Below are 24,091 nucleotides of genomic sequence, written 5' to 3'. Positions count from 1 at the left end.
CCCCCACCCCGACACCCGCTCCCCCCCCACCCCCAGACCCGACCCGACACCCGCTCTCCCCCCGCCCCGACCCGACACCCGCTCCGACCGGAGACCCGCTCCCCGCCTCGACCCGAGACTCGCTCCCGCCCCGACCCAACCCGAGACCCGCTCCCCCCCCCCCCGCCCCGACCCGACACCCGCTCCGCCCCGACCAGAGAACTGCTCCCCCCCCCTCCCCGCCCCGACCCAAGACCCGACACCCGCTCCCGCCCCGACCCGAGACCCGCTCCCCCCCCCGCCCCGAGACCCGCTCCCCCCCCGCCCCGAGACCCGACACCCGCTTCCCCCCGCCCGACTGACCTGACCCGTGCTCCTGTTCCCCGCCCCGCCCCCCCCTCTCTCTTCCTCTCTCCCCCCCTCTCTCCCTCCCTCTCTCCCCCCTCTCTCCCTCCCTCTCTCCCCCCTCTCTCCCTCCATCCCCTCTCTCTTCCTCCCCCCCTCTCTCTCTCTCCCTCCCTCCCTCCCCCCTCTCTCTCTCTCTCCCTCCCTCCCCCCCCTCTCCCTCCCTCCCTCTCCCCTCCCTCCCTCTCCCCTCCCTCTCCCCTCCCTCTCTCTCTCTTTCCCCCCCCCCCTCTCTCTCTCTCTCTTTCCCTCCCTCTCTCTCTCTCTCTCTCTTTCCCTCCCCCCCCTCTCTCTCTCTCCCTCCCCCCCTCTCTCTCTCTCTCCCGCCCCCCCTCTCTCTCCCTCCCCCCCTCTCTCTCTCTCCCTCCCCCCTCTCTCTCTCTCCCTCCCTCCCTCCCTCCCCCCCTCTCTCTCTCTCTCTCTCCCTCCCTCCCCCCCCCTCTCTCTCTCTCTCTCCCTCCCCCCCCCTCTCTCTCTCTCTCCCTCCCTCCCCCCCCCTCTCTCTCTCTCTCTCCCTCCCTCCCCCCCCTCTCCCTCCCTCCCTCTCCCCTCCCTCCCCCCCCTCTCCCTCCCTCCCTCTCCCCTCCCTCTCTCTCTCTCTCTCTTTCCCTCCCCCCCCTCTCTCTCTCTCTCTTTCCCTCCCTCTCTCTCTCTCTCTCTTTCCCTCCCCCCCCTCTCTCTCTCTCCCTCCCCCCCCTCTCTCTCTCTCTCCCTCCCCCCCTCTCTCTCCCTCCCCCCCTCTCTCTCTCTCCCTCCCCCCCTCTCTCTCTCTCCCTCCCCCCCCTCTCTCTCTCTCCCTCCCTCCCTCCCTCCCTCCCCCCCTCTCTCTCTCTCTCTCTCCCTCCCTCCCCCCCCCCTCTCTCTCTCTCTCTCCCTCCCTCCACCCCCTCTCTCTCTCTCTCTCTCTCTCTCCCCCTCCCGCTCAGCGGCACGAACGGCCGCAGAATTCTCCGTGGCTGAAGCACTTTCACACAGATAGGAAGATGGTTTATTTAATCTTTTCTTGGCTTATAAATGTTTATTCAGGTTGGATTTATTTGTATAATATTTGTAGAAGTATAAATAAGGATTTATTGTCGAATTTAATGAGTTCCCTTCCCCCTCCTCCCCCCCCACCTCGTTCTGGACGCCTAATTTGTAACCTGCGCCTGATTTTTTAATGTGTAGAACAGGTTTTTTCAGTTCTACAAAAATCTTCACTTGCTCCATTCTACTTTAGTTTGGAGTACGTTTTCACTGTGGAAACTTTCAAATCAGGCGTCAGTGGCCGGACACGCCCCCTTTTGAAGAAAAAATTCTGTTCTAAACTAGAACTGTTCTACCTGACTAGAACTGCAGAAAAAAAAATGTGGAGAATTGCGATTTCTAAAATAGTCCGTTCTCCACCAGTTGCTCCTAAAAATCAGGCGCGAATCATGTGGAAACTTGGGCCCATAGAGTGGAAGCATGTCTTCCTCGATTTCAAAGGACTGCCTATGAGGATGAATAATTTCCAAGAAAAAATATTTTAGTAATTAGTCTTTTTCTGGTCATTTTTATATTTTGTATGAGATGCACATTTTTGATTTGGACTTCAGTGCATAAAATGATATTAAAGAGATGAGAGGAGGATATTTGGAACACCACTGCACCACAAGCCTACTTGGATTCAGCCAAATAACAGAGAAAGTAATAATAGTCAATGTGGCATAGGCTTACATTGTGTCACGTCTCCTATTACAGGAGGTTAAATACTGAACTAAAATACTGGTATTTATTACTGTTTATTTTTGTTCTGTAGCTTAGTCCCAACTGTCAATGCAACTGGAAATAAAACAATATCATCTATAAAATATAACTTAATCATCAATTCAGCCTACAGCATTTCATGGTGATTTTAAATTCCAGGACAGAAATGCCTACAACATAAAAAGAACAATTCACCAAGTAACAGTACATTGACAACTCACTCTGAACTCATGGGAAAAACTTCTATTACTCCACTGTGCCTAAGGCATTTCTGGATCATGGAGCTTTCACTTTCACAAAAGAACAGTAAATCTTGGTAATCAGTGCGATATTATATACGTATCCTCCCATATGGTTTTTCTTCAGATTATCTTGTCATGTGGCCACTCACCTCCGTCCAACTTCTGACTTCTCCACAGCAGCCACGAACAATACATTCCTTCAGTACTGAGAGGAGATGCACTTGCTGTTTAGCAAAGTAGCCAATTTCAATTCCTCCCTCGCTAATGGAACACTATGCTACCAGAAAAGTACTCTACTTAATAGGCTAAGCACTAAATGACAACAATTTGCAGTAGATTTCAGAAAGGCAAACAACAATGTTCTATTTAAAGTATAAGCCATGTATTTAACAGAGGTTATTAATATTTGGTTATTATTAGCTATCTGTATCGCCAAGCACCATATTTCTGCTCTACATAAAACAAAAGTAACTAACACTCACCAACAAAAATCTATCATATCCCTTTAGATACAAGAACATTGGCCTTGAAATTAGATTGCGAAGCACTTGTTTTTCAAGCAGACGCGAAGGCTACACAATTGCATGCAGCGTCCGCGCGCTTGGTATGGGTTGGAGGTGCACTACACGGCATATTGGTTAAGGCCTGTAGTGGTCCAGGGCACCCGCCTGAAACAGACATTAGGCACATCGCCAATGCAAGTCAAGGTTTTAAGGCCTGTTTCAGGCTCCTTTGCAAAATTGGGTCAGGACTGAGTTTTTGCTGACACACAGCAGCTAAACCAGTGGTCCTGAAAGAGGCTACTGGAGGCTGCTACCAAAAAGGTGAGTATATAATCTTAAATTTACCTGAGTGTGCGGAAGTTCTCCTCCAGGTTTCACATTAATCTGCTGGCCACTGGCAGTCTACACACACTCTCTCCCTCCATGGATTTACCTGCTGCCCTCGGCCATCCAACTTGCTCCCCTGCCCAACAACTGGCAAGCTGCCTCTAATGCCCGCAGTTTGCCAGTTACATACAAATGAGGCTGGGGGACCAATTCCTCGTGCCCCTGCCGCTGGCCTCTTTCAACCCAAATTTTGGTGCAATCCAATTTCTAGGCCTTTGCCTTCATGTATCTGAGAAATATGGGTATTTTATTTTATCAGCAACTATAAGCTCTGTTCATTATGGGAGGAAGGGGTAATAACCCTTACCTTTTTGTGCCAAAGCTTTGGCACCTTTCCTCAAAAAAGCATGCAGTGAAAGAAATGTGAGCAAATGAGAAACAAAGAGAAGTTAGGAGACAGAAAAGGTGCAACATTAATGGTGCAAAGAGCTTAGCAAGACCAACAGTCTCTTATTTGTTTTTTCAAATTGTGAATTCATTAAGATTACATCACCACTATAGATCAGACTGGCCTCTAACATCTTGTGGGATTCTAGCATAAATGCAACATTATCAAGGGCCTAAGAGAAGTATATATAGGTAAAAAAAAAACTGTTTGAAAAAATAGAACAATGATCAGGAGATTTCTGTATTGTAATCATGATTAATGATAACTAAATTCTGAATCCTTTCATACTTTTTAAAAGTAATGAAGCATACATTGACATATTGCTTTGATCTATTACAATGGTTTCACACAAATGGCTGTTGTTCTTAACAATTGGTAACTGTCAATATATTATATTATGTAATAAACTGGTCTATTAATTATTTTGAATCTTTTTTTCTATTATCATTCACTCAATAAGTATTGATATTTGATACTTATTTGTTCATAAAGGAAAAAGATTCTAATGCAGTACGGATTTTCAGCAGAAGCAATTCATAAGAACATAAGAAATGGGAGCACTCAATAAGATCACGGTTGATCTGATCTTAGACTCAACTCCACTTCCTTGCCCACTCCCCATAACCCTGACTCCTTTATCATTCAAAATTCAATTCATGTTGTGTCAATTAACTACTTCACAAAGGAGCTGGACAAATCTTCCGTGGGGAACGGTTTTGAGATCCCAGTAAATGTGTAGACCAAGGTCATGGAATAGTTCAGAGGACACTTTACTTTCTGGACCAGTGGGATTGGAGTAAAAGAAAATAACTTGCATTTATATATCATCTGTCATGACCTCAGGACATCTCAAAGCACTTTATAGCTTTGAAGTGTAGTCTCCGTTATAACACAAGAAACACAACAACCAATTTGCACGCAGCAAGGTCCTACAAACAGCAATGTGATGCATGACCAGACAACTCTGCTTTAGTGATGTTGGTTGAGGGATAAATATTGGCCAGGACACCGGGAGAACTCCCCTGCTCTTCATCAAATAGTGCCGTGGGACCTTTTATATCCACCTTGAGGGGCCTAGACTTAACGTCGCATCAGAAAGATGGCACCTCTGACAGTGCAGCACTGCATTAATTGGAAGTGAAAGGGTGGATAGGGCTATTTCCTGCAGAGCGCGATAGAGTTAAATTATGTTCAATTTTAGAATAGGTGGAACTTGATTCCACTGGGAAGTAGATTGAGAAAATCAAAATTCTCTTCAATTTGGAACCTTTAGTGACTGTCAGGTTAAAGACTGTATGGGGCTGAAATCCTGTGCGGGTCCACTTGTCTGCCACTGTAACTTTGATGGGAGACAAGCAAAATCCCCAGGAATGTGATATAATGATATAATACAGGTTTCATGCCAAAGTTATGGTGGAACTACTAGAAGCTTCATGGAATTTCAGGACCTGTACCTGGCAGAGCTAAGTTTAAACTCAGATTCTACAGATAGGTGGAATGTCAGTTAATGGGCACAGAATGTAACTGTGTTTTTACGTCCATTTCTGTTCATTTGTTTTTCAGTTCTGGTTGCACTTATACTTTTGCGGCAGTTGTTCTTAACTATAACTGCTTTTGCCCCAGTGTGATTACTGGGAGCAATTAGTTTCCCCTTGAGTTGATCTGTTGGGAAGAGGGGACAACCTATGGAGGAAATGCCAGGCAGGTCAGACTGCCCATGAGATGCATTGTGATCGCACATAAAGATGAAATGGTCCCACTTTGGCAAATGTAGTGCTTTTGGAAACCAGCAGACCAGATGGTATCATTAAGTTATAAGAACATAATAGGAACAGGAGTAGGCCATTTGGCCCCTCGAGCCTGCTCTGCCATTCAATAAGATCATGGCTGATCTGATCATGGACTCAGCTCCACTTCCCCGCCGGCTCCCCGTAACCCCTTATCGTTTAAAAAACTGTCTATTTCTGTCTTAAATTTATTCAATGCCCCAGCTCTCTTAAGCAGCGAATTCAACAGATTTACAACCCTCAGAAAATAAATTTCTCCTCATTTCCGTTTTAAATGGGCGGCCCCTTATTCTAAGATTATGCCCTCTAGTTCTAGACTTCCCATCAGTGGAAACATCCTCTCAGCATCCACCTTTTCAAGCCCCCTCATAATCTTATATGTTTCGATAAGCTCACTGCTCATTCTTCTGAATTCCAATGAGTAGAGGCCGAACCTTCTCATTATGTGAACGCCTGACTAAACAGTATGCTAAATGGTACTTCAGAGGCACCCACATGTCACGCTTTAGGTGGTACTCGATGAAAGAAAGCATGCCAAGGTGATCGAGGGTGTATATCACCTGCTTGGCTGGCTGCACATCCCACCCACTTCCCCCGCCCTCCCTCCCTAAGATACCACAATCCATTTCTGTAAGTCCTGAAACATTCACCTGGCACAGACTGTGGCCACTTACCTTCTCAGCGACTGGGTTAACAAAAAGGCAGATGTACAATTCTGCCATCTGCTTCGAGGCAACTTGCAGCCTTTACGCAGCCTAGGCTGGGATTTGCAGAAACAGCAGTGGTTAGCGGTAACCTGAAACTTAACTGCTGACAGATGGTCTTGTCGAATGGCACAGCATAAAACCCTTCTCACAAGCACCTCATGCAGTGCCAAGGTACCTTTGGCAGCCATCAAGAAAGCATTTGGATGCTGGTCTGCTCGATCAGTTGTCTACAAACTCATGCCTGTATCTAGGTTCTATTTCCCTTCAGTCCTCAACTCCCTGTCCCTTCCACCTTGGGAAAGGCTGTTAATGAAGGAAATGCTATTTAAGGCTCTTCAAAGGCTTGGAGAATTTTGTCCTCCTATTCTGACAAACACCATTGGCCATATCCCTTTAAATTTGACTTATACAAAACTTTTATTTCCAACCTCCAGTCTGTTTTTGAGACTGTTTGGCACGTATTTTTGTGTGACTGTTTCCAATGGGAGGGGGGACAAGAGGCGGGTGGAACATGTTTGCCAACCACTCAATGGAAGTGATCCGAGACCTGGCCAATTTCCACAGTTGGGTCTCATTATCATTCCTTTGGCAAGCTGATCACATATTTGGAGCAGCTCACTGATCAATGGGGGCTAAAAATCCGACAACTCCATTGCAGGGAGGGAGAGCCCTGGGGGTGGATTTTCGTGGGACCTGGAGAAGCATTAATACTCCTCCTAAATCAACCAACATTGTTTACGATCCTGTTTTCTTCCTATTCCTGAGCGGCCAGTGGCAGTCCTTTTAAGGATTATTGGTTCGGTCACTCACTGCCAAGAACCAATGGGCGGAATGTGCGCCGTGCACATTGGTACTTCAAAATTGCATCAGGGTCCAACTGATGCCATAAGACCATGATTTGTATGGGCCAATGAGGCTCCCACCTGTCTCCAGGGGGGTTCCTGGACCACCCACTGCAAGGTTCCAACCAAAATGGCAGGGAGCCCGACCTCAGAGGGCGCTGTGGGGCTGCACTGCTATTTTAATCATGCTACCGCCCCATTCCTGCCCAACACGGGTTGGAATCTGTACCTGGTACTGCGACTAATTATGCCAATTGATTGATACCAGAGAAGTAAGGTTCACACCAAAGAAATTACTGCAATTTGACCTTTTACGTGGGATTTGCACCAGTTCTTCTAAATTTGGAACCGATTTACACTTGTAGATGAAAATCAACTTCATTATTTTAAGCAGAGTATTGCACAGAAACCATAGAAATGCAAGCACACCTTTCCTGTCATGACCTCTGATAAGTGAACAATAAAACACTTGTTGGAACTGACTGAGAAGTAACAATGTTCCATCATTAACCCTTTTGGTGTAACACTTTTAGTGACATTTTGCATAAACATTGACACCAAACATGCAGTGTTATCCATTGTGAATGAATAAGAATAAAGTCGACAACATAATTCTGGTCTGTTTTAAAGCAGCCTTCCTTCAGCAAATTAAAACGGTGAACTTGCTGAAAATTATATATATATATATAGGTTAGTTTCACTTGTGTTTTATTTGCTCAAATTTCATGTCTTTTCATTTATTAGGAAAACCTAGCCCACAGGACGTTAGTCCTAATTAGGGGCTTAATTTTCCCCAATGTCGTTTTTTGGCGTATTTCAAGAATTACACCCTTTCTTTTGGCCCCAACTACTCCAAAAAAATAACTTGAAAGTTTCCCCGTTCTAATTTTTGAAATTGGCGCCACGCAGCCTGTCCTTTAGCTTTGGGGAGGGTGGAGCTTAATGTCTGCACCGAAAAAAGGATGACTCCCCCTTCTGCGCAGGCGCAAAAAAAACATGTTTTTTACGTGATTACGCGCATGACCAGTACATCACCTGATCGACATTTGGCTATTTTTGTGTGTGAGTGGTGTGTGAGAACTTTAATTCTCAGTGGAAAAAATTGGAGCTGCAATACAATTTGCAACGCAGCTCAAGGACCAAGAATTTCTCACAAGAGGAAGTGGAGGCACTGGTTACTGTAATTGAGATCAGATGGTATGAGCTGGACACCAGCAGAAGTCACATCAAAGTTTCACCAAAGAAATTAATAAATGCTGGAACCAACTTGCACAAGATTACTGTACAATGGTGACCATCCCGAGGTCTGGAGGCCAGTGCAAAAAGAAGTGGCAGGACTTTGGCCAAGTAGTTAGTGTAAGTAATATTTTCATTTATTCACTGGAATTGAAATTGTAAATGTGACCAGCTGTATAGGTCCCACCCAGCAGAAAGATACCCTCTCTAAATAGTTATATTTTCATCTTTGCAGAAGAAGGTGGCACACAACAAAAGAGAGAACTCGAACAGGAGGAGGCCCGGCAAATCTGCAGCCACCGACACCCTTGGGAGACAGGGTCGCTGCTTTGATGGGTCCTGCCTGGAGAAAAGCAACCACCACTGCACAAGCTGGGCCCACACTCGAGTGAGAGGGTAAGTCCTGCAAATTCCACATTCTGGCTTTGCTAAAAGTTAAGTACTGCGTGGGCTAGCCATGCTTCGGTTCATGGGGATGTCTCCATCAGCTACGCTTCGGTTGATGCAATGTGCTATCATTCATTGTGGTCTTCAAATCAGCCTGCTGCCTGCGCTGTGTGAGCCTACTCATGCCACTCTGCCCCCTTCTCTGCTGCTAACCATTTGACTGTTCTGTTATATTCTGCAGAACTTGAGGCCAACCCTGATGATGCAGAAGATTCAGACACGGACGAGCCTGAAGAGGAGAACATCTTCCAATCCCACCTTCCAGACCAAGAGCATGGGGGTGAGAGGTAGGGGGAGGGGCAGGGGGAGCATGAAGCCCTCACTGTTGTACGCACTCTGGAGGAGGGGCTGGTGCCGCCCATTGAGGTGCCAGCCCCTTTCCTGAGTGGTACAAGTGTTGGTACATTCCATGATGTAAGATTTCTAAATCTCTGGCATTAAATTTGACAGTGAGACAATTCTTTTAAAAACAATTGAAACAGTTTATTAAAAAACACACACACATGCACATATCAACAGTCGTCTATTATCCTACGGGTCTACCTTAGCTACAACAGAGATACCATGAGGTTATAATAACAAGTGATATACGTTATTTCCCTTTGGCTGGCTGGTTTGAACACAAGGCTTGCTGTTTTGGCTGGTCCTCAACAGGAGGTCTTTGCCGTGTGTCCAGCAGAGGGAAGAGGAAGACAAGGTCTTTGCCCGAGTTCTTTATACTTCTCAAAGCCATTGTCCCTCAAAACACCTTAGGATTGGACCTTGGTTCCAGGGCAGTTCCTTATTGGCTCTCCTCACACATGTGGCTGTCTGGTCTGGCTCAGCCATTGATTGGTTTAATGGTTTTCCAATACACAAAATCCATGCGGCAACCCTGTGGGCTTTCATTTTGTTTCAACACAAACAGGCCTGTCCGTATAACCTACACTTGTAAAATTTATACATACACAGAATCAATTTTAATAATTAATAAACACTTTTATTCCTTCAAACTCCCCACCTTGAGGGGGATATATCCTTATTGACCCCTCATATAGTTTATCTCCTCAGGGATCACATATTATAGATATTGAGAGGGAGAGAGAGGAAAGTGGATGGCCTGACTTGGTCCCCACCTCGTAAGGGGTAGGCCACGTAGGGGATTTATTATAGTTCAATCACATCTCCAGCGGAGACTCTCCCCTTCCTGTATCTTCAGTACACAGTCGCTTCTCAAAGCACATTGATGGTGTTCGTGAGTCATGCTGCAGCTCCCACTTCTCCATCTTCCCTCTGCTTTGGTCATGGCCGGTATCATCCTGACAATCGTGAGGATACGTAACATGGTCTGTGGAAAACAAGATCAGTGCAGTATTTAGTATTTGGCAGTTTTTAAACTGATTAATGTGAAACCACTTCTTGTACTTAACACCCCTTTTCCCCGGTAACTGAATCAAATAAACCACGGGGTTCAATCGGTCTATAATCTTATATGGTCCCCACCACCTGGGCTCAAAATCATGCTTCTTCTCCCCATAATTTGGAATCATTATGGAGTCGCCCACCTCGTATTCAAAGGGATGTACTTTCTTGTCAAAGTACCTTTTAATTTGTCTTCTTGACTTCCCCAATTTGGTGGCCACAAATCGATTGATCTGATCGACGTGATCTACCACTTGTTCCAGCCACTTGAAACTACATGTTTTCATTGTCAGGGGACTCATCCCTGTTCGTGTTAGCTGGCCTGGTGTTCTCATGAGCCTCCCTGTCATGACCTGATAGGTGGAGACCCCTGTTGTTCTATGAGGTGTGGACCTCATTGCCATTAAGTACATTGGCAGCATGTTAGCCCATTGAGTGGGGTGGTCCGTGCACATTTTTTTTTTAACATTAACTTGAGGGTCCTGTTCCCCCTTTTGACCCCTCTGGACGACTGGGGGTGGTGAGCAATACGTCATTTGTGTTTTATCCCCAACATTTCCTGCAGGTGGGTAAAGATTTTACTGGTAAAGTTTGAACCTTGATCACTGTCCACTTGTACTGGTACTCCCCAGCTACAAAACACATGATTCAATAATGTTTTGGCTACTGTGAGTGCGGTGTTGGAGCGGCAGGGGAATGCTTCGATCCATTTAGTGAATTGATCCACCACCACTAGGGCATGCTGAAAATTGCCTTGCACCTGTGAAGTCTATCTGGAGGTGAGTCTATGGCCCTTGAGGTGGGGGTGCACTTTGAAGCAAAGCTCGGTTGGTACATGTGGGAGGATTGTGTTGCAGGCATGGTAGGCATCGTGCCACGTATTTGTTGATTGTTTCCCTCATGGAAGGCCACCAAGCTGTGGATGCTACCTTATAGAAGGTTACCAGGGCCAAATAGTGCCCTGCTGTGGGGTGGGAGTGAAAGGGGGAGAGCAGTTCCTGACCCACCTCTGGTGGAACACACACCACCGGGCAGGCGTTTGGCTTTCTTTTGAACATCAGCAACTGCTCATCTGAGTCAGAAGGAGTGGCGAGTATGGTATTGGGAGCCCAGGCTGTTGGTTGAGGAAGGGGTCTGCCTTCCCTGTGCCAGGTGCTTACAACAGCATATGACCAGTATTGCTGCTGCAGGGATTTTAAATCTAGGTAATCTGATGGGGAGGCCTTGCTAACAGCATTGCAGGGCTCAACAACGATATCCTCTATCTCCCCATCAATCGCAGTGTCCTTGGCTGCTCTGTCTACTCTGGAATTTCCCTCACTATGTGGACCCCCTTTTCTATGGGCTGCTACCTTGCTGATGAAGCAGGGCTGGGATCGCTGTTTAAGGTATGACCAGAGCAGGCATAACCAGGGCCCATGGACCAGGTCCTTGCCGTCTATTGTACAATAGTCATTTTTGTGGTATAGGGGCAGGGAGAGCATGGTGTTTATAGCATTGGCACTATCAGACCAAATATTCACGGGTCTATCTGAGGTCTCCTTTACAGCAGTTAGAAGTGCAGCGATTTCTGCATATTGTGAAGATTGTCTGTTGCATCTTCGCTGGATGGTTCTTTCTGGCAATATCACAGCATATCCGGTGTGAGGGGATCCTTCAATGTGATATGAGGATCCATCGATGTCGACATCTGGGGCACCCTGTATGGGCTCTTGCTGCATAGGATGGGTCTCAAAGTTAATCGGGGTAACGAACATTCATGCAGGTCCCCCTCATAGATCAGAAATTGCAACAGCAAGGTGGTGGGTTTGGAAATGGTATCAATGTCTCTTTCCATAAATTCCAATGTCCATTTGCTGAGACGTTGCGAGGAAACTAGCGAATCTCCAGGTTTCATTACTAGTTTCAGAGGTGTGTGTGCGCTGTGCAGGATTGTAGCCTGTAACCCAGTAATAAAGGTAAAGTGATGTACCGACCAGAAGACGGCCAGTAGGTGGCACTCGCATGTGGTATATGTCTTTTCTGCCCCCTGCAGAATTCGAGACGCATATGCAATGGGCTGTAGTCGATCAGCTCACATTTGGCACAGAACTGCAGTGAGGCTTTGCTCTGTGGCCCCAACCTCCAAATGGAAGGGCTGCGTGGGATCAGGAGGGATCAGACATGCGGCCCGTATCACCGCAGTTTTTAATTTAGCCACAGACTGGGTGTGGACATCAGTCCATGCTGGGCGTATGTCATCACTCTGCAGTTTTATTAAATCATATAGGGGCTTTGCACACACTGCAAAGCCTGGGATAAAGTTCCTTTGGTACCCCACCAAACCCAAGAATGATCGTAGGGCTGTTTTCAAAGTGGGTTAATGGCAGTCGCTGTATTATCTCCACCTTGTGAGAGTCGGGGGGTGATCCCTCTGGAGAAATGGACACTCCTAGAAAGGTGACCCGTTCTTGCGGGAATTCACTTTTAGTTCTGCCTGAGCCAACAATGTCAAAAGTTCGTGCAAAAGGGACAGATGCTCCTCCATGCTGTCGGTTGCCAGTAGTAGGTCATCTACATACTGCAGCAAGCAAGTAGGGCGGGAAAAGTCTTTTAAAATTGCAGCCATTCTTTTGTGGAATATCGTGGGTATATTGTGGAACCCCTGAGGCAAGCATGTCCAGGTGTAGTTCCGGTCCTCAAATGTGAACGTAAATTTGTACTGGTCTTCTCCTTTAACAGGGCTGCTCCAGAATCCATTGGCGATGTTGAAGGTCGAGAAGTACTTGGAACCAGCAGGTATTTGAGATAATATGGTAGGAGTTTCTCTTACTACCGGTGAGCAGGCCAAATTTAACTTTCTGTAATCAATATGTCAGTCACCATCAGGCTTTTTAACCGGCCATGCAGGTGAATTGGTCATGAAAGTGCCTGCCCTAAGAACACCCTGCTCAACTAGGGATTTTATGGTGTCTCGGATGTAAGGGTGACTCTTCATTGGGATGGGGTACTGGTTAGTGAATGAGAGGGGGGATCCCTCAATAGATTCCTCGTCTGCCATTTTTCCATAGTTATGCTTACACGTGGCAAACACCGCTAGGTGTTCCCGAATTAGTTTTGCCACAGCTTCATTTTCGCTCCCTGGAGCGTCATACTCAGATGGCTTTTTAATAGCAAAAACCGAGTGAGCATCTGAAATTTCTATCACTCCTGCCTTATCTCCCAATCCCATCCCAACACCATCCTGATTATAATCTATCACCGCGCCATACTGATCAAACACATCAGTCCCTAAAATTCCTCTTCCGTCGGGGCTGGTCATCAGCATAGGCGCTGGGACCTTACAGGTGAGGCCTCCCAACTGAAGTTCAGTGGCCTTCCATGTATACGCGGTGGTTGTATCACCTTTAAACACTTTAAGGGTCATATAACCCTTGCCTGCCGCTGCATGACATTCAAGGTATGGGGTGTGGATGATGGTAACAGCGGAGTTGGTATCGATAAGCATAATCTGTTGCCTGCCCCCTTTTAAGACAACAGGGACTACTGGTCTCCCGCTACCATCACATTGAAACCCCTTTCCGACCAATCTTTGGGGCAGAACCCAGTCATAGGGTTGATCCTTGAATGGGTCTCTCTAATGAGTGTGCATCGGCGATTGTGTGCACCGGTAAATTATTTTGCATCCTCCCCGTGGCAATTTGGATTTGTAGGAGGGTTATCAATTGATCCAATCGCTGATCTGTCCCAGAGGGCTTGGATTCGTCCCTCAGGAGGTATCTATGCATTGCAACATGGTTCGGTGCTAGTCTGGGTCTGCTGCAGTCTTTTGCTAGGTGGCCTACCTTCTTACAATTAAAGCACTGTCCCTAAAAGGGGTAGTTTCGAGATCCCTCCACCAGCGACACTGGTTTATTTGCAATGGGTGATGACTTCACCTTTAACTGGTCTTTTACCATCTCCCAGGCTCTTTGAGTACTGGTCTCTATATCTGTCCACTGATTGGTGGGCCTCCTGGCTATTCCCAGGGTGGTTTTAACGAAAGAGTGGAGTTGGGTCAGGAACAGATTTAAATTGTTCCTGATTCTTTCCTACTGTAACATTTGCGGGTGCCTGGTTCTGCATACGTTGATATTGTACAGGCGATTACTGAAGACTCTAGGGGTCCCTTCTGGGTGCTGTTTGGTCTGATTAAGCAGAGCCACTAAGTTCAGTTTTGGACCCCTAAATGGTTTAGGATCTCAGTCATGAGTGCATCGGCCGCCGTGGCTGGCTGGAGGACTGCGTCTGGCAGATTATCTTTTAGGGAAGTGGAACAGGCCAAGAGGAGGGCTCGTGTTAAATCTCTCTTCCAATTCGGGGTGACTCCTCCTGAAATTTGCCCACCTCCTATTAACTTCCAGTGGGTTTGTCCCCATTATTAATGGACTCCAACTCGTGGCTACACGCCGCAGTGTCAGCACCAGATATGGGCCATGAGTCGGTATGGTTACTGGTGATATGGTCGTGCGCATTACGTCGTGAAGAAGTGGTTACTACGGCTACGATTGGCTCTTGTGTCTCTACGGTATCCCATCCAACACCACTCTCCTGGGGATTATACTGATTTCCTTTCTTTTCCCAATCTGTCTCTCCCTCGTCCCCTTCTGCTGTCTCTGTTATGGCTCCCCGTGTTAATGCGGATACCCGGGCCTGCTGCTCCCCTAACTTACTTTTTAGCCTCGCTATTTTCTGCCTCCCTATGTGGCTTCTTAATTACTTCCCTTAATGCCCCGAGCATCTTCTATCTCTGGCTGGAGCCTCAAGTTTTCCAATTTATATTTTTTTAACTCTAATTTGTTTTCATTTGCTTCAACAATGGCTGCTGTGGCATTTAAGTTTGATAGACTTTGTTGTTGTAGCAGTGAAGCTGCCTGTTCGGCCCCCTTTTTCTAATTGCCTAATGCTATGGTTTAATTGGCCAATTTCTTGTCTTAACTGCTTTATTTCTCCCTCTTTTAACTGCTTCACAAGTTGGAGGCCTTCTTCCTTTTGTTGTTTTATACCTTCAATCTCTCTTTCTTTTAGTTGAATCTCTTTTACTTGCAATTCTTTCAAATCTTGTATCAATTTGGCATCCTGTCTCATTAATTCCTCATCTCTCCGGACACAATAAAATGCGCTGAACGTCATGAGACTGTTTGCCCATTTTGGCCTTAGCTCTCCCTTATCGACTCTCTCCTGGATGAATTTTACCATCTCCCCAAATGACGCAGGTTGACCCTCATGAAGGTGCTGTGCCTGTTCCTTTAACTCTTCTGTCTCTTGTATCGGGGACTTTTTGAACAACTTCTCCTGATAAACTAGCTCAACATTTCTTTTTATTGTTGGCTTTCTGTTCATGACCGATCCCTTCATCCTGTGTCTTTTGAATATAACTACTGGTGGGTCCCCACATAAACAGTTACAACCCACCCCAGTTAAACAGTTACAACCCACCCCAGTTAAACAGTTACAACCCACCCCAGTTAAACAGTTACAACCCACCCCAGTTAAACAGTTACAACCCACCCCAGTTAAACAGTTACAACTATCAAGATGATTGCTCCTTAAGACGCAATTCCCGATCCGTTTAATCGTTTCAATTATAATTCGCAACACAGATTAGAATCGCAACTCACGAGATTTCCAATTGTTCAAAAGAATCATCAAAAAACTGTCTCGCCAGATGCCTGCATTCTCCACCAATTGTAAGATTTCTAAATCTCTGGCATTAAATTTGACAGTGAGACAATTCTTTTAAAAACAATTGGAACAGTTTATTAAAAAACACATACATGCACATATCAACAGTCATCGATTATCCTACGGATCTACCTTAGCTACAACAGAGATACAATGAGGTTATAATAACAAGCGATATACGTTACTTCCCTTTGGCTGGCTGGTTTGAACACACAGTTTGCTGTTTTAGCTGGTCTTCAACAGGAGGTCTTTGCCGTGTGTCCAGCAGAGAGAAGAGGAAGAGAAGGTCATTGCCCGAGTTCTTTATACTTCTCAAAGCCATTGTCCCGCAAAACGCCTCAGGATTGGACTGGTTCCAGGGCAGTTCCTTATTGGCTCTCCTCACACATGTGGCTGTCTGGCCTGGCTCAGCCATTGATTGGTTTAATGGCTTTCCAATACACAAAATCCATGCGGCAACCCTGTGGGCTTTCATTTTGTTTCAACACAAACAGGCTTTCCATAGAACCTGCACTTTTAACATTTATACACACACCAAATCAATTTTAATCATTAATAAATACTTTTATTCATACAATGGTTTCACACAGTCTGAGGCTGTGAGTTCCAGTGGGGTGCAGCAAGCTACACTCAGGGACCCACCTTCCGAGGCTGCGGGTCCCAGTAGTGAGGAGGGGAAGGAGAGCTCGACAGCACTCTCCTGAGGTGCAGGATGTAACAGATGTGGTTCAGATGATGGCAATGTGGGGCGAGCATTGACCTTACGCGATCACTCCTAGACACCATCAGTAGGGTGGGCGATGAGGTATCGGGACTGTCGAGAGGAGTAACAACACTCTCAAGAAATGGGAACACAGTCCGGGTACATTAATGATGGAATGTCGCAGGTAGCTGATACACTGTCGATGAACATGAGGGAGGGAATGTCGCAGGTAGTTGAGACGCTGTCAGGGCACATGAGGAAGGGAATGTCGGAGTTAGCTCCTGCAATAAGGGAACACGCCCCGACCCCGCGGTCATTGACAGAATCAACTTCCACTCCCACTCCAATCCCGACACCAACCTCTGAAGAGGCCCATGATTAACACAACTTTTTAAAGTAAAGAAGAATCATTTCCGTTATTTGTTCCATTAACACAACACAACATTACGGAACAAATCCAAACAGTAAACATGGTCCATTTGGAATAGTTGCTGCTGAGCCTTCAGGCAGCAAAGCGTTTATGGTAGAGCTGCTGGCACAAAGCTCGAGCAATCATTAAAGGGCATGATGGCCCGCCCTCCTCTGCCATCAGGTAGTTGCATGGCTTCCTCGTCCTCATCATCAGCCACTCTCACCTCAGGTGGGTCTTCTACTACAAGCTGCTGCTGCCTCATGATGGCTAAGTTGTGCTGCATGCAGCAGACAACAGTGAACTGGCCGACAATCTCAGGGGAGTATTGCAAGTAGCCTCCAGAATGGTCCCGATATCAGAAACGCTGTTTCAAGATGCCAATGGTCCTTTCTATTATGCCGTGCGTCGCAATGTGCGACATGTTGTATTCCTGATCAGCTTCTGTCCGGGTTACATGCAGGGGCATCATGAGCCAGATGGTGAGGCCGTATCCTTTGTCTCTCAGCAGCCAGCTCTGCCCTTCTGGCTGCTGCTGAAATATGGTAGATATAACGCTCTCGCGTAGGATGAACACATCATGGGCGCTCCCAGGGTATCTCGCATCAACTGCCATAATGCGATGCATGTCGTCATAGATGAGCTGCACATTCATGGAGTGTAAGCTTTTTTTGTTCCTGTACATCTCGGAATCCTCCAAAGGTGCTCGCAAGGTGATGTGGGTACAATCATGGGGAACTTTATGTTGTCATTCCTCTGGGCATATAGTGCAGCAATCACCTGCCAAATGCAGATATGTGTTGCACGTTGAAAAATGGTGCACACACACCCAGTTGTGGCCTGGAATGATCCTGTTGCATAAAATGAAAGTGCAGCTGTAACCTTTACTTCAACTGACAAAGCAGTCCTCCTGATGCTTCGAGGGTGCAGGTCTACTTTTATTAACTCTCAGATCTCAGTACAACTTCTTTGCAGAAACGCAGCCTTCTGACACAGTCTGCATCACTCAGGTGCAGGTATGAACACCTGTCTCGATATGCCCGATGTGGATAAGACCTCCTGCCCATCATCCTACGTGCATAGAACATACATAAGAATTTGGAACAGGAGTAGGCCATCTAGCCCCTCGAGCCTGCTCCGCCACTCACAAGATCATGGCTGATCTGGCCTTGGACTCAGCTCCACTTACCCGCCCGCTCCCCCTAACCTTTAATTCCCTTATTGATTAAAAATCTATCTATCTGTGATTTGAATACATTCAATGAGCTAGCCTCAACTGCTTCCCTGGGCAGAGAATTCCACAGATTCACAACCCTCTGGGAGAAGAAATTCCTTCTCAACTCGGTTTTAAATTGGCTTCCCCGTATTTTGAGGTTGTGCCCCCTAGTTCTAGTCTCCCCGACCAGTGGAAACAACCTCTCTGCCTCTATCTTGTCTATCCCTTTCATTATTTTAAATGTTCTGAGGTTCCTCAGGTGATGATGTCTAATGAATCTTCTCCTCCACAGCACCATCATGCAGAAGGCTTGCACGAGGCATGGCATTGTCAATATTGCCCCCATAATTTAATTGTCGCTTTGCAAGAAGCTCAAAACAGCAGGACAAAGCACTCACACCTTCTTTCCTCTCTCTCTTCAAGGTGTACGCCACACCCTGGTCTGCACATGTGCAATAGGCTTGCTTAGAACAGGAAGTTAGGCATTCAATGAAGAAACAAAGTCTATGAAATTCTTTAATTTTTGAGGGTTGGTCAGCAGGATCGCTCCCTCGCCCAGACGCAGAGGCTCGGCTTCCACCCCTATCCCCACCCCGCCCCTGCGGGCTTCTTTTGAAGCTGCTGTATAGTCTAAGGGTTCCCATCCATTATGAAAGTGGCTGACAGTTCAGTTCAGCTTCCACCTCACCCCCATCCCCCGGGCTTCTTTTGAAGCCGAGCCCCGAGCCCATGTCCGGGCGTGGGAGCAATTCTGCCAGCTGACACTCCGACCCTCGAGCCTGGTGAGGAGACATTCGGTGGTGGCATGGTACTTTGAAAAAAATCAAAAATTAAAGAATTGCATTCGACTTCCCTTTTGATTTTGAAAAAATTATGCTCATGATGCATATTCTTTGTCTTCTTGACTCCCTCCAAAACTTCGCCTAAAAACGGCATCTTTCTGCGCTGATTTTTTTATGCACGCTGCTTTTTCTTATGTGCCCAGAAGGTTTTTAGGGAATGGTCACATACGCCGTCCTAGGAAACATGTAAGTTGGCCAAACTTGCTTAAATGTGAAAAACTGGCGCAGACATCAGTTTACGCAAATGACGCAAAAAAAACCCTAACCTAAAAAAATCTTGACAGAGTTACACTGGCGCAGAAACTTTGGAGTAACTTGGAGATTTTAATTTACTCAAAAAAAATGGTGCACGCCAAAAAACGGTGCAGATAACTGGGGAAAATTGAGCCCAATGACCTTACAGTCATGTCCCTTATAGGGTAGATTGTCTGAACCCTCACCCACACTCTCAGTAGTTCAGGTACTTCACCATAGGTCAGGACTCCAAAAATCATTGTGAAAACTAGATTGTACGCAATTGCTCTGAGCTTTAAAAATTTGGCCCTACATAAATTTTCCATAGTTTCTCAGGTAAATTTGACCATAGCACTCAGAGATAAAATGCTCTTAATTGCAAGGTGCAAATTGTTCTCATACTCTCCTTCTCCCTGCATCTAAAAATGTGGGGCAGGAGAAAAAGAGAGAGATACGTTGATCCTAAAATTCCAGCCTCTCTGGGTGCATACGATGTGTACACATGCATGAAGAGGCTCAACAAGTTCCAGGTTAAAGTGCGCGAAGCACATGAGCTTGAACCCGGCTCTTGCGATCTGTCAACTGATTCCCGGAAGAAGGGCCTTCATGGGCGGAGATTTGGGCTATTTGCCCAACTCTTGCCTAAAGAGTGTCCTTCAAACATTTACGTCTGGTAAAAGCAGACGTAAGGCCTGCTTTTACCAGCATAAGAGTTTTAATAGATAAACATTTTTTTTTATTATTTACTTTTATATTAAAAATCCTGTCTATGAAGGCAAGTTTATTTTTAACACTATTAAAACATTTTTTTCTCTAAAGCATTTAATTAATGCTCAGAACTCCCATTACTGTCAATGAGAATACTGCATTGTGATTGGTGGTCATAGCCCACGTGATCCCAGCATGCCTATACGGGCCTCTGCGCTGGGCTGCGCATCAAGGCCTCGGATCCGAAGTGTTCGTTCCTCCGGGATCACCATGTACTTTCGGATTTTTTTTTGGTCGGAGGCATCTACTCGTGGGAAGCCTCCGACCGCAATTTCTGGCCCATTCTATCATACGTTTTATTGGACAAGGCAAGAAAAGAAAGTTTCACCTGCCATATGTGCAAGCTTTACTCATATATTGGTTCTAAACAAATGCGAGTTAAAAGTTTCATTCCTTTTATTAAATATCTAAAATGTTCATATTTGGAAGTGCTAAGGTTTATGAAGGGTGGAAAATGGGAGGCCGGCCAGAAGAGTATTGGAAGAGTCAGGTCTAGAGGTAGCAAAGGCATGGATGAAGGTTTCAGCAGCTAATGAGCTGAGGCAGGGTAAGAGACCGGCGATGTTACAGATGTGGATGTAGGCCATTTTGATGATGAAATGTATATGTGGTATAAAATAATCTCAGGGTCAGATAGGGTGCTAGGGTTGCAACAGTCTGGTTCAGCCTCAGACAGTGACCAGGAAGAGGGATAGATACGGTGGCAAGGGAATAGAGTTTGTGGTGGGGACTGAAGGCAATGTTCAGTTCCCAATATTCAGTTGGGGGAAACTTCTGCTCATCCAGTACTGGGTGGCGGACAAGCAGCGTGACAAATCAGAGACAATGGAGGGGTCGAGAGAGGTGGTGATGAGATAGAGCTGGGTACCATTAATAATGAAAGAACTATTGATTCAGTAGATCTATTCAATTGATAAAGCAGATGATGAGTGTGTGTTCCTTTAAGGATAACAGAGATTAATTTGCTGATCACTGTGTCCAGACGAATCAACAATGAAAGGCAGTTTCTTGGATGTTGCTGTACATTCAGGAAGACTTACAACATACAGTGCGAAGAATCAAATCTTACCATTATACACAATTATATCCTCAAACAAAATATATACCTATAACATCACTCATCAACCACTGCCACTTGTTTTAAGTAAAATTCAAACAGTAACCACAATGTAAAGCATGTAAAGTTCACCAATGATATAAGGACTCTCCAGCTTAGATAAGAAAGCCTATTTTGCAATGACAATTGTGTGATCAGGTACTTCAATTATTCACAAAGCAGACATTCAATATAATTTTCTTTTTGAAGTATCTTTGGCCTTAGTCTTTTTACCAAGTAAAATTTATAATCCTTTGAGAACTGTTAAGCAAGATTAAAAATATTACAAGTGCAAGTATTGTTAACCTTTTACTGTCAATAACCTACTTTTATGATAGCAAACCGAGCTGAGGAGTTTTTACTGGAAGGAAAATAGTTTGTATTCGGTTTATTCCTAGATTCCCTCACAGTGCAGCATTGACATTTCAGGCCATCTCCAACAAGATTACAACTCTCCAGATTGTTAGACAGTAGCTTTCGATTCCATTGCAACATTCTCCCTTATAGAATAGCTTTCAGTTTAGATAGTTAATATAGGCTGGCTGGGTGGAACATTTGTTTTACAAAACATCACTTTTGGAAATAATGTGGACAAAACACAGTATCAAATACTCAAAGAATGGAATTCGCTAGGCCTTCCTGATCTATTGGCTTTGATATGGATTTGCTTCAAATTCTTGAGCATGAACTATCACAGATGAAGAAAGGTCATTGGCGTCTGAGTTTCCCTTTCTTCTAAAATATTGATCAAATAGATCCTTGTCAGATTGTTTGATTAAAATGTATTAACAATTTGCTAAAGGAGGAGATGTTGCTGAGCAACAGCAAGACAGACAAATAAAGGTTCAGGGTTTTTTCTGTGATACAATGAAAATTCAAGGCCACATTAGCAAAGAAGGTTTCAGCTCTAATTAGAAACAGCCTTTTACTTTGGATTGTGATGATTAAGAATACATTTTCCAAGCACGTATTTTAGTGCTATATCTTAATAACCCAATGCTTAACATTACTTCTCAATTGGCCCATCAATTTCAAGTTAGTTTCACACATTCAACAATAACCTAATATAATCTCATAATCTCTGTGCACACAGGCTGTTGTAGAAGTGGGATTATCTATATGTGGATTACTGCAATAAAAGGTAAATGCATTTCACAAGAAAATGACCAAGATGAGCACATTACACATTTGAAATAGTGTTGGTTTTTTTTTTTAAACTGTTTTACTCAATCTTGAGGTATGTCTACAAAACAATTTACATTTCTACTGCACTTCGTATATACAGAGCAATGTCTCAGAGGGCATTACATGGTGGTGGACAACAAGTAGTTACCAAGGAGAGAGACAAGAGCAGTTAGGATGGCACAAAGCATCGTCAAGGCAAGAGCCTTTAGGACGTGCCAAAATTAATGATTTTTACTTTTTGACCCCGGAGGAATTTCAGCTAATTTATATTAGGATGATGCTGTCGAATTCAGCTCACAACACACAGCTTCTGGAATGTGCATGATATTCAGACTAAGGATCTGTCCAGAATGGTGTTTCCTGCATCTCACATCGGTTTGAGACAATGAAGTTCATAAAAATATTCCAGTAAACATCCACACAGAAGATCTTTGAATAGTTTCATTCAAATTAGATTAGTTGGGGGTAGTTTCCGAGCAAGCCAACACTTAGGAGGGCAGTAGTTGACTTACTTGTCAGCTCAACTGGCTAACACTCGGACATGGGGAGCTGGGGAGGGATGGTAGGTAAGTCTTTTCCTTCCTGATTAGTTGGGAAGTCAGTGAGTCTGAAGTAACGGGAATGGAAATCAGCCACAATCGGGAATATTTTAAAGTCGGGTCCAAAACAAGGGCAATATCGGTGATGCATTGGGAAGATTGGGAGGAGAAGCCATGGAGGGATTTGAAGGCCCTGAGAATCTTGAAGTCAATTCCCTGGGGCACATGGAACCATTGGAGCTGGCAAGGTTGGGATGACGTGGGCCTCAGTTGCTGGGTGACGATGCAGTCCACAGTATTCTGTATAAACTGCAGTTTACGGTGACTGAAAGCAGAGAAGCCATCAAAGAGAGCATTGGTGAAGTCCAGCCTTGAGGTGATAAATGTGTGGCTTAGGAGTTCAACAGGAATTTTGAAGGTGAAATTGGTCTTGTAATGGGTTCAACATTGGAAATAAGCTCAACTTGGGGTCAAGCAGGCTATCAAGGAGAAAAAAGTCAATAAAAGTAAATTCTGGGATTGGAAATATACAGAAAGTGAAGACTGACAGATTCATCAGTACAGAATGCGTGAATTCAATTCACTCCTTCATCAAATTGTACAATAGCTCTCTCTTGATTCATATTACAGTATCTACCAATAAAGTTGTCAATTGTCAATTGAAATATTTGGCATATTTTATGAAAATAAAATAACAATTTGCATGCATTAGAAAATGCAAAGCAAAATCATTAGACAGCGACACCTACAAACAAATTCTGTGTTATTTGCAACTTTCTAAGGTTACGTACCTTTGCTTTATTCATTGAGCAATGGAGGGCATTGTTTTCTTGGTCGTACAGCAAACTGAAATCTAATGTACCCAGGGTGGCTGGAAAAGGAAAGGAGATGGCTTTACCATCAACAGAAACAGACTGAATAAAAATGTAATTTTGCAACTACCCATGAAGTGAATATCCCACGAAGAAAAAAATGTATAACATGTAATTCTAATAGATAAAACAATTATTCATGCAAACATAAGGGTAAATCCAGTTACCTTTAATTTCAGTAATTTTATTCCACGCAACGTGCAGCTCATGTCCAGTTCCCTTAGCCAAATTGTATGTGGCACTTTAATATATAGAAAATTTGAGTTTTCTATTCAGTAATTCCTAATGTAAGGACATGTTTTTGATAAACTGTTTGCACTAAAGGAACAGAGCTGATATAATATTGAAAATAAACAGATTAATATTGACTGTTTCATTGCTGTTGCTGGAGCAATCAGAGATCGAAGGTGGTGGTTTTAAGATACAAAGGGCAGCTAGGACAATCCCAGGATTAGATTGAACAGCTGAGAGA

At 45.0% G+C, this 24,091-nt stretch overlaps 1 protein-coding gene across 1 annotated transcript in view; it reads right to left on the bottom strand.

The window, feature by feature from the left end:
- The window catches only part of LOC139226421 (double C2-like domain-containing protein beta), a 317,662-nt gene that overhangs the window by 242,562 nt on the left and 51,009 nt on the right, over positions 1 to 24,091 (bottom strand). Inside the window, exon 2 of the mRNA XM_070857182.1 lies at positions 23,539 to 23,618. Coding sequence (XP_070713283.1) covers positions 23,539 to 23,618 — 80 coding nt within the window. The remainder of the gene's footprint in view (positions 1 to 23,538; positions 23,619 to 24,091) is intronic.

The sequence above is a fragment of the Pristiophorus japonicus genome, chromosome 16 (assembly GCF_044704955.1).
Source record: "Pristiophorus japonicus isolate sPriJap1 chromosome 16, sPriJap1.hap1, whole genome shotgun sequence".
NCBI classification, from domain to species: Eukaryota; Metazoa; Chordata; class Chondrichthyes; family Pristiophoridae; genus Pristiophorus; species Pristiophorus japonicus.
This window is presented reverse-complemented; position numbering and strand designations above follow the sequence as displayed.